Source organism: Onychostruthus taczanowskii, unplaced genomic scaffold (genome assembly GCF_017590055.1).
Source record: "Onychostruthus taczanowskii isolate IOZ18803 unplaced genomic scaffold, ASM1759005v1 scaffold14, whole genome shotgun sequence".
NCBI classification, from domain to species: Eukaryota; Metazoa; Chordata; class Aves; order Passeriformes; family Passeridae; genus Onychostruthus; species Onychostruthus taczanowskii.
Window position 1 is genome coordinate 3,473,935 of NW_024498573.1, and position 12,279 is coordinate 3,486,213.

The window sequence follows — 12,279 nt, forward strand, 5'->3', positions numbered from 1 at the left end:
AGGTCCCTCACCTCGCAGTCCCCCCGCCCAGGTGCTTCCATGGCCCCCCGAAAACTTGCGGGGGGCAGCCCACGGACACACAAGGGCAGTGGGTGCGGGCAGCACCGCTGGCACGAGCTGCAGGGGACAGGAGCCATCACTGCTGAGCAAATCCGCCCGGCGCGGAAGAGCTGTCGCTGCACTGTCACCTGGAGGCCGGTCTCTGCAGCAGCCATATGCAGCACGGGGATAATCCCGAGGGGCCGAGGCCCAGGGTGCCCGTCTGGGTGCTGCAGCTGCTCTCGGGGACCGCCCTGCTTCCCCAACCCTCAGGTTGCCCCCCATCCTCAGCTTAGGGGGAAGTGCAGGGCTCTCAGCCCTGAGCAAGGAGACTGAGCTCACGCTGGGCTTTGATCCATCCATCCAAGGTAGAGCCGGGTTCACCAGGCTCGAGTGCCCATGGGGTGCCCTCCCCACACTGCTCCTATCACCTGGAAGGATACAAACAGGATGCACGTTGGGACACAGCGTAGCTCTGCCGCCCAATCCCCTGCCCTGCCCCACTCCCAGCCCCATCCCCCGGTGCGGATGATGGAGAGCAGAGCCAGGATACATCCCCATGCCGCAGACCGTTTTTCCCAGTTGCGTTTGTCATCCTTCCAACACAGTCCCTTGCCTGTCCTGCCGCGGAGGCCACTGTCACCAGCCAAATGCGGGTGGTGTGCGACACTGGAGCTGCTCACCCCCTCCGTTCTGCCCGCCCCGCGCAGCTGCTCCCGCCGGCCGGGAGATGGGGCTGAGAGTCCGCGGCTTCCCGCAGCACCGGCGGCTCTGGCGGGCGGGCGGGGGGCTACGGGCGGGGGGTCCGCAGCATGGGACCACCGCCCCCGCTGGTACTCCCAGCCTGGCCTCTCCCGCTGGGGCGGGGGTCCGTGGTGGGGCTGGGGGTCCGCAGTGTCGCTGGAGCCTCGGCTGGGGGGGAGAGCGGGTGCGTGGAGGGAGGTGCAGAGGTGTGTGTGTGTGTCTGTGTGTGATGCTGTACGTGTGTGTGTGCATGTCTGTGCATATGTGTGTGGATGGATGTGTGGATAGGGATGGTGCTGTACATGTGTGTGTGTGTGCATGTGTGTGGGTGTGTGCATGTGTGTGTGGATGGTGCAGCACACGTGTGTGTGTGTGTGTGTGTGTATGTGTGTGTGTGTGGATAGGGATGGTGCAGTACACGTGTGTGTGTGGAAGCGGGTGTGTGTGGGTGCATGGGGGTTTTGTGGGGGATGCAGTGTGTGTGTTTGGCTGGAAGTGAGTGCTTGCACGGGGGGATGTTCCTGGAGGGGGTGCCTGAGGTGTGTGTGCAAGGTGCTTCTGCATGGATATGGACACATATCCACATAGACGTGCGTGTGCAGGTGCTTCTGCATGGATATGGGGTTCGGCACATGCCTACGTGTCTGTGTGTGCCCACATCAGTGTGTGAGGTGTCCCTGGACGCAGGAGCTGTGGCGGGATCCAATGTTTGGATTCCTCCACAGGAGAGATGGGGCCGTGCCTCAGCCTCTACTCCGATGTGTGGGTGCTCATGGACCCCTTTTCTCTGCCCACTGGCCCATGGGGGCTCTTCCCTCCCTTCGCTGCCTGGGCACATGGGGCACAGGCATGGGACAGTGACAGGCAGGTCGTGGAACAGGGGCTATGGCAGGCAGGAGCAGCCAGAGGGGCAGTGCCAGCTCCTCCTGCCAGCAGGGCAGACAGCAGCCTGGTGCCTTTCCGCCCCGCCAGCCTCATCCTCTCCTGCCCGGGGGCAGAGGCTTTCTGCATCTCACAGAAACCAGATTCTCCCCAGAGATAAAATCCTGTCGCCTTTGTTTTGTGGAGAAAAGACAACATCAGCTCCCGGCCAAACAACAGAGTCGTTAAGCGAAGGCATCTCCGGGCAGGGGCTCGGAGCCACATCCCCGGAGCTGGAATGAGGAACCAGCTGGTGTCCTGGCCCCTGGGGTGTTTTCTCCCCCAGGGCTCAGCATTCTTCCCAGGACCAGAACCAGATCCATCAGCACTCAGCATTTCCCCAAGGACTACAGCAGCTCCCCCAGGACTCAGCATCTTCCCCACACACCCCCTTCCCCCACCCCAGACCAGAACCACCTTCCCTAGGGTCAGCATTTCCCTGGGGATCACAGCATCTGCTCCAGGAGTACAGCATCCCTCCAGAACGACAGTACCAGCACAGTGGGGTGGCTGTGAAGCTTCTCAGCCCCACCAACACCCCACATCCCATAAAGACTCACAGACATATCCCAGAAACATGCAAGGGGAATCTGCAGCCCTGGAGTGGGCAGATTCTGGGGGGGGCAGCAGGTACATGGCCCCAGAGCTTGGGCAGACGGGATGCCCGTGGGCATGGCTGGGCAGAGATCGGTGCCAGGGCCCAGGAGCAGGCGGCAAGGGGGGGTTGCAATGGTGGGGGGTGTGGGAACTCTGCCTCAGGAAACCAGCAGGATTTACTGGGCTACACACTAAATCCCCCTCACAAAAGGGGCCTGTTCGTGCGGACAGGATGCTGGTGGCTCAGCCACACTTGTTTGGCCAGCAGAGCCTGGAGGATTAAGGACAATTGGTTCAGCCCTGACAGAAAATACCAGGAATGTTAAACAATAAAAACTGCCTCCAGTTGTCGTGGGGCTGCAGGACGCCCCGGGCTGCTTCCCTGCCCAGCCATGGCCTCGGCTGCCCTGTGCCTGGCAGAGCTGGCTCGGGCACAGCCCATGCACCCACTGCTGCAGCTTTTGGGGGTTCACTGGGGGATGCGGTGGTGCCTGGGGATGGGCTGAGGGCCATCCCCCCAAGTTGAGGCAAGCAGGTGGGCACAGTGCTGAGCACAGCCAGGACCTTGGAAGCATCCCTGGGCTGCACTGGTGTGGGTTGTTGGGCTGTGGGTAGCAGCCACAGCCTGCAGCTGCAGCAAGACTTTTAAATGTGCAGGGACTGAGTGAGGCTTTGGCAGGGGATGGCAGGTCCCCGCTCACCATGTCCCCTTCTGCCCCACTCCTTCCCTTTGGTATTAATAATTAGCAAACCCACCTATGCCTCACCCTGTGAAATTGTCTGTGGTCCTGTTTTCCACGGAAAGGGCAGTGCAGGGTGAGCAAGAACCGCCTGCCCTCTGTGCTGCCCTCAGCACGGAGACCCCGTTCTGAAGTGAGGTGGGGACAGGCTGAGCACAGCCCCTCTCCGTGCTCAGTCTCAGTCCCGGCCGGGATCTGGGCAGTCCCTGTGGGCAGCTTGGGCAATTTGCCCTTCAGCGTGTGAATGCCCTATTCAGGGCTGTGTGAAATGCATTGGTTCTGGCACATTACAGAACAGCTGGGATCCTTCCCGGGCAGGCAGGCTGCCGGCACAGGCAGGTTTCACACCTGCCAGGGAGCTGTCTGCCTCCACCCGCCCTGCTGGAATGGGGGGCTCCTCCCAACAGAGAGGGGAGCTGGGCTGGAGATGGAGACTGCAAGTATGCCAGTGGAGTAGGATCCCCAGAGCAGCCCTGTGAGGGGTTGTGAAAAGGAGGGGACATCAGGATGGCTCTGAAAGCTGTTGGGCTCCCAGCACATACAATTCACAACACCCATGGCTGTGTCAAGTCCCAAGTTCTGTGTCTTGTGATCCCAGACCCCGGCACCACCACAGCAGCAGCCAGAATCTAGGGACTCCCAGCTGCCCTGGGCCCAGGTCCTGCCCCACAGCACCTGCCAGCCCCCATTACCTTGGGCTGTTTTGGGGCAGGCTGTGCCAGAGCCAGCTTCCATGCTGGAAAAGGCAACTTCCAGGCAGGGGGCTGTGAGTGCAGCTGGGAGCTGAAGAAGGAAACCAGATCCTGGGACTAATGGCCGGCAAAGCCTGGCTCTAGATGAAACCCTAGACCCAGGGAGCAGGCTGGCAGGAGGGGGTGAGACAGCTGCAGCCCTCCTTGCCCACGCTGCCGTCATTGCTGGGCACCACAGGGCAAGGGGGGGCAAAGCAGGCATCAGAGAGCAGGGACTGGAGACCCCAACTTGTGCTCCCAGGGGCTTTGGGGAGACAAAGCCCATATCTTACTTTTATCTGGAGTGCTGGGCCAGCCCGGGCAGGAGGGTGCGGGGGGTCCCCAGTGCGTGGGGCTGGGCCCCAGAGCACTTTCCCAGCCTGGGAGCCTATGGCAGTTGGGGGATCAGTTTCAGGGCAATGCTGGTAGCGGAGTTCACGGTGGCTTAGTGCAGCAGTGGCTAATGGGGAACAGATGCAAGGGTGCTTTGTGCTGGAGCAGGCCTGGAGGCACAGGAGTGGGGACATCACTTCCTGCCCCTGTGGCACTGTCTCTGTGTCCCCCAGGAGTGATTGCAGGCCCTGAACTGGCTGGGGCAAGGAGGCAGTGAGGAGGCAAACTCTGACCTGCCTTCCAAGCTTAGGTGAGCTATTTGTGCTCCAGGAGCAGCCCAGAAACTGCACCGGGGTGTATTCCAAAAATAATTTATCAGGTTGAAATTTCATGTACATAAATATTCATCTCTGTGGCTATGTACAGATGCAGCAGGAGCCTGGCAGCAGTGGGGCTCCTGCCCAGAGACACTTCCACTGAAGCGCTGGCCATAGCCCATCTCCCTGGGCAATGCCATGGGCATGCCAGGCAGTGCCCACATGGAGAGGCTTTAGCTCCAGCTGTCCCACAATACCAGGCAGATCTCAGCCAGGGCTGATGGCTCAGTGCCCAAAAGGAGCCCAGGGAGAGGGTCACCCTGCCCTGGTGCTGTGGCTCAGGGCCCTGCCCACCCACTGCTCAGCCCAGACAAAGCAGGTACCTTTGGGAACCCGGACCCCCTCCCTGCAAGGGCAGAGGTGGCTTCAGCATCACCCTTCCCTGCCCTCCCTTAAGTCCTCACGCTGGGGTAGGAGAAGAGGTGAGGAGCCAGCGGCAGTGGGTCATGGGTGAAGACGGAGTCATCAGAGGAGCAGGAGCTGGCAGTGTCCTCGCAGGAGGGCGAGTACTGCTCGAAGGGCATGGAGAGGTCCAGGTACTGCAAGGAGGGATGATGCCATGACCACCAGTGCTGTCAATGCCCACACTGCCCACCCCTCACCCATCAGACTCCCCTCCTCTCACCTCCTCTGAAACAGCTGCCAGGATCTTGTCCAGCCCCTCCACGAGCTGCTTGAAGGTGGGGCGCTGTGAGGGCACAGCGTGCCAGCACTCCCTCATCAGCATGTACCTGGGGACGAGGGAGGGTTAGCAGGGTCTCACCTGGCTGGGTGCCCCCTGCCCACCCACCTGGCTGGTACTCACAGCTCGTGGGTGCAGTTGGATGGCCGGTCCATGCGGTGCCCCTCCTTCAGCAGCTTGAACAGCTCCTCCACAGGGATGCCAGGGTATGGGGAGCCCCCCAGCGTGAAGATCTCCCACATCAGGATCCCAAAGGACCACCTAGGATCACACATAGCAAAGGGAGGTCAAATACATCCTAGGGCTCTCCCCCAGCCTGGCCCACTGCACCCTGCAGTGCTGTTGGAGCAGGGATGGGAGAGGGCAGATCACCCCTGGGGAATGTGCCCCATTGTCCCCACAGAGTATCCCCATTCTGCTATGGGGATCCTCTAGTACCTGCATAACCCCACAGTGCTGCCTTGTCCCACACCAACAGCATCCTCAACCCACAGCCACAGACCCTCATTCCCCTCAGGACTCACACATCGCTCTGGTGGGTGTAGACACGGTCAAACAGGGCTTCGGGGGCCATCCACTTCACTGGCAGGCGACCCTATGAGAGCAACCCCCTGCTCAGCTCAGCCCTGACTGGGGGTCCCTGTGCCCCTGTCCCAGGAGCCCCACTCACGTTGCTGGTTTTCTTGTAGTAGTCGATGTCGTGAACGTCCCTGGCCAAGCCGAAGTCAGCGATTTTCATCACACTCTCTGCTGTCACCAGCACGTTGCGGGCAGCCAGGTCACGGTGGATGCACTGCCATGGGGAGCATCACCCGCAGGGGTGTGAGATGGTGACTCCAGCTCCACATATCCCCTTCAAACACCAAAATCACTGTTTCCCTCCCACACAGCCCCCAGCACCTCTGCAGTGGTGGGGCCATTCCATCATCAGCCTGGTTGCAGTGACAGGCACAGAAAGGGGGCCACATATCCCCAGGAGGTGGGTCAGGCTTTGAATCCCATATTTTTGGGGAGGTACTGCCTTGAGCTTTGCTGGATGGGGCTAGCAGGCTCTGGACAGCCTATGGGAATTGGCTGGGCTCCCTTTCCACAGGGACAGTGGGTTCACCAGGGATACACAGCTCCTCTGTCACCACCACGCCCTCCCCAGCTGCACCCAGCACAGGTAGTCCATGCAGCTGTGCCAGCCATACCCGTTTGGACTCCAGGTACTCCATGCCACGGGCCACTTGGTAGACGCAGGAGACCAGATCCTTGAAAGACAGCTGCTCCTCAGGCATTGCCATGACATCAAAAGCGTAGTCAGGGGTCGGGGGGCGGCGGGCACGGAGGTACTCGCGCAGGTTCCCCTTCGCAGCAAACTCCACAATCACGTACAGTGGCCCTGGGAAGGGTGGCCATGTGCTCAGCCCCTGCCCTGCCTTGTCCCTTCCCAGTTAGCCACTGACCCCAGTAGTCCACATCCCTAGTCCTGCTCCATGCCCATGCCCTGCCCAAACCCTGCCTGCACAGCCCCCTCACCATCCTGTGTGCAGACGCCCAGGAGGTTGATTATGTTCTTGTGTTTGTCCATGAGCTTCATCATCTCCATCTCGGATATGAGGTCAGCCAGGTCCTTGTCGGTGGCGTTGTCTAGGGAAGGAAGGCTGTGTCATGATGCCAGCTGGGTGGCACCCCTGCCCAGCACTGATGCCACCTCTGTTCCTGGGACACTGGCACAGGAGCCGTTACCTTTCAGCATTTTGACAGCCACGGTGACGGCTCTGTCCGGCCGGTCTCTGTCTATGCCGTAAGCCTCTGCCCGCACCACCTGGCCAAAGCAGCCTTCTCCCAGGGGCTTCCCCAGCACCAGCCTGGCAGGAAAAAGCAGAACTATGAGAGATCAAAGGGATGGCCTTATGGTGGCCAGAGGTCTCCCCATCCACCACCAGCATGCTGCTGTCCCTAGGGCAGCTGGGGAGAGCAGCCCCTGTCCCTGCCCTGCATGGAACCGTACTTGTCCCGGGGGAACTCCCACTTGGCGTCAAGGGGCAGGTCCAGCTCCATGACACCAGCCAGCATTGGGGCACAGCTGGAGGAGAGACGGGTGACCCGCATCAGGGATGTGCTGGACTTCCCGGAGGAGCTGGAATCCAGGGAGAACTGTGGAGAGAGAAACAGGTCCTCAGCCATGCATCCCATGCTCCAGGGCCCACAAAGATGCAACAGAAAAGCAGAGATCTCACTTGGAGCAACGGGGTGAGGGAGCTGCAGGGGGAAGTGAGAAGGACAGCCCCAAGGCTGGCAACAGGGTAAGGTGTGATGGGCACAAGTGGCACTCCTGGAGCCCACTGGTCACCAAGGTTCCCCTGCATTTCTAGGGCTCAAGTTTGGTACCCACCTGTCGGATGAGCGGGAATTTGGAGAGCTTGTGGACTGCCATAGGCTCCAGGTGCTGCTTGCTCGACTGAGTCTGCATCCGGCACAGCACCACAATAATAATGGCCATGGCCACGGCCAGTGAGCCCGAGGTGTAGATGATGATGTCTGTGTACTTGGTCTCTGGGGCCTCAGCTTCCCGCACCAGCTCCTCTTCTGCAGGGAGTGAATGAGTTGGCCTGAGGCATGCCCTCTGCGTGCTGGGGATCCCAGACCCACGCCAGGACCCCACCCCTACCTGGCAGGACGGTGAGCCAGGCAGACTGGTAGGAGAGGCCGATAGAGTTCCCTGCCAGGCAGGTGTACTCGCCAGCATCCTCCATGGACACATTGCGCAGGTACAGAACCTCCACCTCAGAGCTGTTGATATCTGCAGTCTGTCAGAGAGGGATGGATGGTCAGTATCACTCTTTGGGGAGCTCTGTGCACCCCTGTCACCACTTTAGCGTGGGTATCTGGGACCTGAGTGCTTCCAGCCCTTGTTACCTTGAGCACTTGCACATAGGGCACCCCATCAGGGCCGTAGTTGCTGCCATTCACTTCAATGTGCTTCAGCCACTGGATGTGGGGCTGGGCATCACTGTAGACCTTGCAGAAGAACTCCACATCGCTGCCCACCAGGGCTGTGGTATTGGCGGGCAGCCCAGCCTGCAAGATGGGCCTGTGCGGGGACCTCTCTGCGCACAGGGAGCAGAGCAGTGTCACTGACATGGTGGTCTAGAGCAGAGGCTCCTTTCTCCCTCCTTCTCCACCCACCATGGAGCTACAGAGAGCCCTTCCCCAGCCCTAAAACAGACCAGTGCAACCCAAGTCTGGTCTCCATCCCATGTCCCTGGGTTGTGAGGGACATGTGAGCTGCATCAGTGGATAGGCCACAAACAGAGGCTCCTGCACCCCTTTCCCTGACCCCACCAGGCACGGGGAAGCCCAGACCAGCACCATGCTGAGGAAGCCTCACCCAGCACGTCCAGGAGGTAGCTGTAGCGGATGCTCCCAAACCTGTTTTCCACCAGGCAAGTGTAGTTGCCGCGGTCAGAAGGCACCACGCTCTCCATCACCAGGCTCCAGTGCTGGTGCCGGAGCTGCAAAGGGGGAGGTAAGGCAGTGAGGTGAGTTGGGGAAGATGGATCCTGGGAGGGAAGCTGTGCTGGGAGGAGCTGGCCCGTACCCGGATGCCCCCGATGCGGTGCTCCCCTCGGAACTCGCGCCCATTCTTGAACCAGCGGATGCTGGGGCTGGGGCTGCCTGAGGCCGGGCAGCGGAACTTCACCGTGTTCCCAGCAGGGACTGCATACAGCTTCTTGTCCATCCGGTGTGGGTGAGTCCAGTAAGGAGCTGGGGACATGCAGGATGTTCAGTGGGAGGGGGTCTGTGCAGGGAGCAGGAGGCAGCAATGCCCCATGCCCCTGCTTCTGCCCCACCTGCCCTCTCCTGTAGTGCCCCAGTGTGGCACTGACCTCTGTGCACATAGACAGACCCCTCATTTCTGTCTCCGTGGGGACTGTCCCCATCACTATCTTCATCATCATCACCTGACGCCAGGGAGTCTGCAAAGGGAAATGGGTTGAGAGGGACATCCCTGCCTGCAGGGCTGGGCGGGCAGTGGCTGCATTGCTGCCCTGAGGGTGGCTGGGTGCTGCTGGAGCTCCTACCCACGACAGAGATGGTGAAGTTGCGCAGGACCTCTCCAGTTCCCCGTGCCCGGCACACGTAGAGCCCCGAGTCCTCGTAGGCAACCTCTGAGATCTCCAGCAGGCTCTGACGGAGATGAATGCGACCCCCCGAGACAAGTGGCCGGGACTCCTTGTACCAGACCACACTGGCACCACTCTGGTTGGCGTCACAGTACAGCTTCAATGTGTTGCCTGGGTCCAGTAGGAGATGTTCGTCTTCTGACTCCAGCAAGGGTCTCTCAAATAGCTCTGGAGAGATGTGGTGAGCACCCACCCCAGTGCTCACCCCTCCCTGACAGCAGGTCCCCTCCATATGCCCATCCTAGTGTGGTGTGACACAACCCAGAGCCTGGCTCTGCCACCTCAGAAGCGGGTAAGGGCTGGACTCTGCCCTGCAGCACGGGGACATTGTTTCCCCAATGGCATGTCCCCGTCCAAGGCCACATATGCCACTATCCTTCCACCACTCCCAGTGGCGCAGGGTGCTCCAGCTTGTTCTGCCTTATTGAAAGAGGGCAACAAACCCCTCCAGACACCCATCGTCGGACCTCTACACACCCCAAGCACGCCTGGGACCCCTACAGCGTGGTTGGCCCTGGCAGTGCCCGGGCTGGCAGTGGAGCCCAGCTTGCCGATGGCTAGCAGCAGCATGTGCACATTGAGGGCAGAAACAACCTGGCTGCCAGCACAGAAATACCACGGCAGCCCCGCTGCCCACGTGCAGGAGCCTGGAGCACACGAGTGTGTCTCCAGCCCAGTGCAAGGCCAGCACAGGAGGGATGTGGGGCAGCTGGTCTCTGGTCCCCAGAGACGCGTCCTTCTCCCGCACCCACCATCGCGAGGCACAGAGTGCCCGCATTTCGCCAGGAGTCACACAAAACAACCACAGCCCACAGCGGTCTCTCAACCCCTCTCTGCCACGCGTGTCCAGCGAGCGAGCCAAGCCCCCGCAGCACAGGGAGAACCTGGCTGGAGCCACCCTGACCCTTTCAGCGATGGAAACGCTGGTCCCTGTGCCATGTTCCCAGGTCCCGCCAGCCCTGCCCTGCAGGCAGAGCGGTGGGGCTGCGTGCCCAGGGCAAGCACCCGCATCCCAGCCCGGGGTGGCCGCCCAGCTGGGATGGAGAAATTATTCAGAAGGCACGAACCAACTCCCGCCGCCCCCCGGCTCCGCTTCCCCCCCCGCAGCCGTACCTGGCTCCATCGCCCTGCCCCGGGCAGCCGCCGCCAGCAGCAGCCCCGCCACGACCTGCAAGAGCGGCCGCATCTTCCAGGCCCCCCCGCGCGGGGGTCCCACCCTGCGGGACAGGCAGGGTTGAGTGAGCGATCCGGGCGGGCAGTCCCCTCCTCTCCCGAGGCACCGGGGAGAAGCAGTGCGAGGTCCCCAGGTCACCGCGAGGGTGGGTGGGCATGGACGGGAGGCAGAGCACGGGGGTCCCTGGGCAGGAATGGGAGGAGGCACGGAATGGGAAACACCCCGTTTGGGTGTCGGGAATCCGACCTCTCTTGCCAGCGGCAACCCGGTCAGGGCGCTAGGGGAGGTTAACCGGGGGCGGGGGACCGCGGGGGATCCCAGGGAGGGGGACAGTATCCCGGGACGAGGGGGCCCGAATGGTGCCGGGGGCGAGGGTCGCGGTCGGCGTGGTTACCGGCGGTGACGGGCTCCTGCGGCGGAGCCGCCTGCGCTGCGCGGGCCGGGGCAAAGTCCGGGGACAGCGGGCTCAGCGCCGCCGAGCCCCACACCGTGGCCCCATGGCGGCAGGGCCGGGGTCGGCTCCGGGCTCGGGACGGTTCCGGCTGCGGGCAGGGCTGGGGCTCGCTCCGGGCTGGCTCCGGCCCCGCTCTGCCGCCGCCTCGGGGGCGCGGGCACTTTGTAGGGACGCGCTCGGGTTACAGCGGCCCCGCCCGGAGCGCTGGGGAGGCGGGAGGGGGGAACGGGGACCGGCCTCGCTTCTCCGGCATCTCTGCAAACCGACCTGCCGCCGAGCTGGACGGGGGAAGTCGGGGGGTAGCACCGGCCTTTCCCCCCGCAGCAGCGAGAGGCGGCCCCCAGCCCCCTCCATCCCGGCTCCGCCGGTGCAGCCTCCCCTCGCGGGTGAGGAACGCAGGGGGCTGCAAAACACCCGGGGCTGCTCTCCTGTGCTGTCCTCCAGGCAGAGCAGGAGGGAGCAGCTCTGAACATCCCCATTGCTCCCCACGCGTGGGGAGCAGCAGATGGGACAGGGGGCAAGGCCACCCCCGTTTCCCCCCGATTGCTGGGAGTGGGAGCACTCCAGCCCCAAGCAGGTGTCGTGGCCCAGGCTGGGCGCTGAGCGTTGCTGGGTGCCCAGCAGCCCACACGCTAATTGTGCCATAATTAGTTGTAGCTTATCGCTGTCAGTGCCATAAAGTGGCTGTGACCCTCATTAGGAGCCCATAACGGAGTGCCATAAAACGTGGCTAAGGTGCGAGCCAGCGTTGGAGTGGCCTAATCCAGCCCATAAACACTTCGCCCTCACCTTCCCTATGCTGTTGCCTGTGCTGGGGCAGGCAGACCCCACCATGCCCAGGCCTTGCTGCTTGTTGGCCCATGCAAGACCCCTGAGCACTGGGGGAAGCCTGGTCTCAGACACTCTGAGCCGGTGTGATCCCAAGGAACAATGTCCCCTGAGCAGCCTGCTGCCATCAAGAGGGGTCAGTGTCCCTCAGTACATGGCCAGGGTCTGGCCCTAGAGCTGCTCTCCTTTCCTGTATCGCCATCTGCTTTGCCACCTGCTTTCCAGCAAGATCTTCCAGGGCTGTGCTGAGCCCCACACACAGCCTTGCCCATGCCTGGCATGGATCTTGAGGCCCTGTGAGTAGGGTACACTGTCACTGTCACCCCTCATTTTGTAGGGCCACACCACGAGTCCTGGGCACAGCCTTGTCCATGCTGCTCCGCTGTGCCAAACCATCCAGCATGACACGGTTTCACTGTGAGGTCTGGTAGGTGCTACAGTCTCCCATAGCACCATCCACCCTGTGCTGCTCCCCATCTGGAGTACT

At 62.0% G+C, this 12,279-nt stretch overlaps 1 protein-coding gene across 2 annotated transcripts; it reads right to left on the reverse strand.

Annotated features, from left to right (window-relative positions):
* Positions 1 to 4,460: 4,460 nt before the first annotated feature.
* Positions 4,461 to 11,458, reverse strand: FGFR4 (fibroblast growth factor receptor 4). 2 transcript variants are annotated; one of them, XM_041397447.1, is made up of 18 exons: positions 10,905 to 11,458; positions 10,450 to 10,553; positions 9,235 to 9,447; positions 9,040 to 9,129; positions 8,751 to 8,917; positions 8,541 to 8,664; positions 8,069 to 8,259; positions 7,821 to 7,959; positions 7,545 to 7,738; positions 7,161 to 7,306; positions 6,896 to 7,017; positions 6,686 to 6,796; positions 6,358 to 6,548; positions 5,835 to 5,957; positions 5,689 to 5,759; positions 5,288 to 5,425; positions 5,108 to 5,213; positions 4,461 to 5,021 (listed from the first exon to the last, which is right to left on the reverse strand). In XM_041397447.1, the coding sequence occupies exons 1-18, from the start codon at positions 11,441 to 11,443 to the stop codon at positions 4,875 to 4,877; spliced, it is 2,916 nt and encodes a 971-aa protein (XP_041253381.1). In that variant the 5' UTR covers positions 11,444 to 11,458; the 3' UTR covers positions 4,461 to 4,874. The 2 variants fall into 2 exon arrangements, with proteins under 2 accessions (XP_041253381.1, XP_041253380.1); XM_041397446.1 differs by having other exon boundaries at positions 9,235 to 9,504.
* Positions 11,459 to 12,279: the final 821 nt, after the last annotated feature.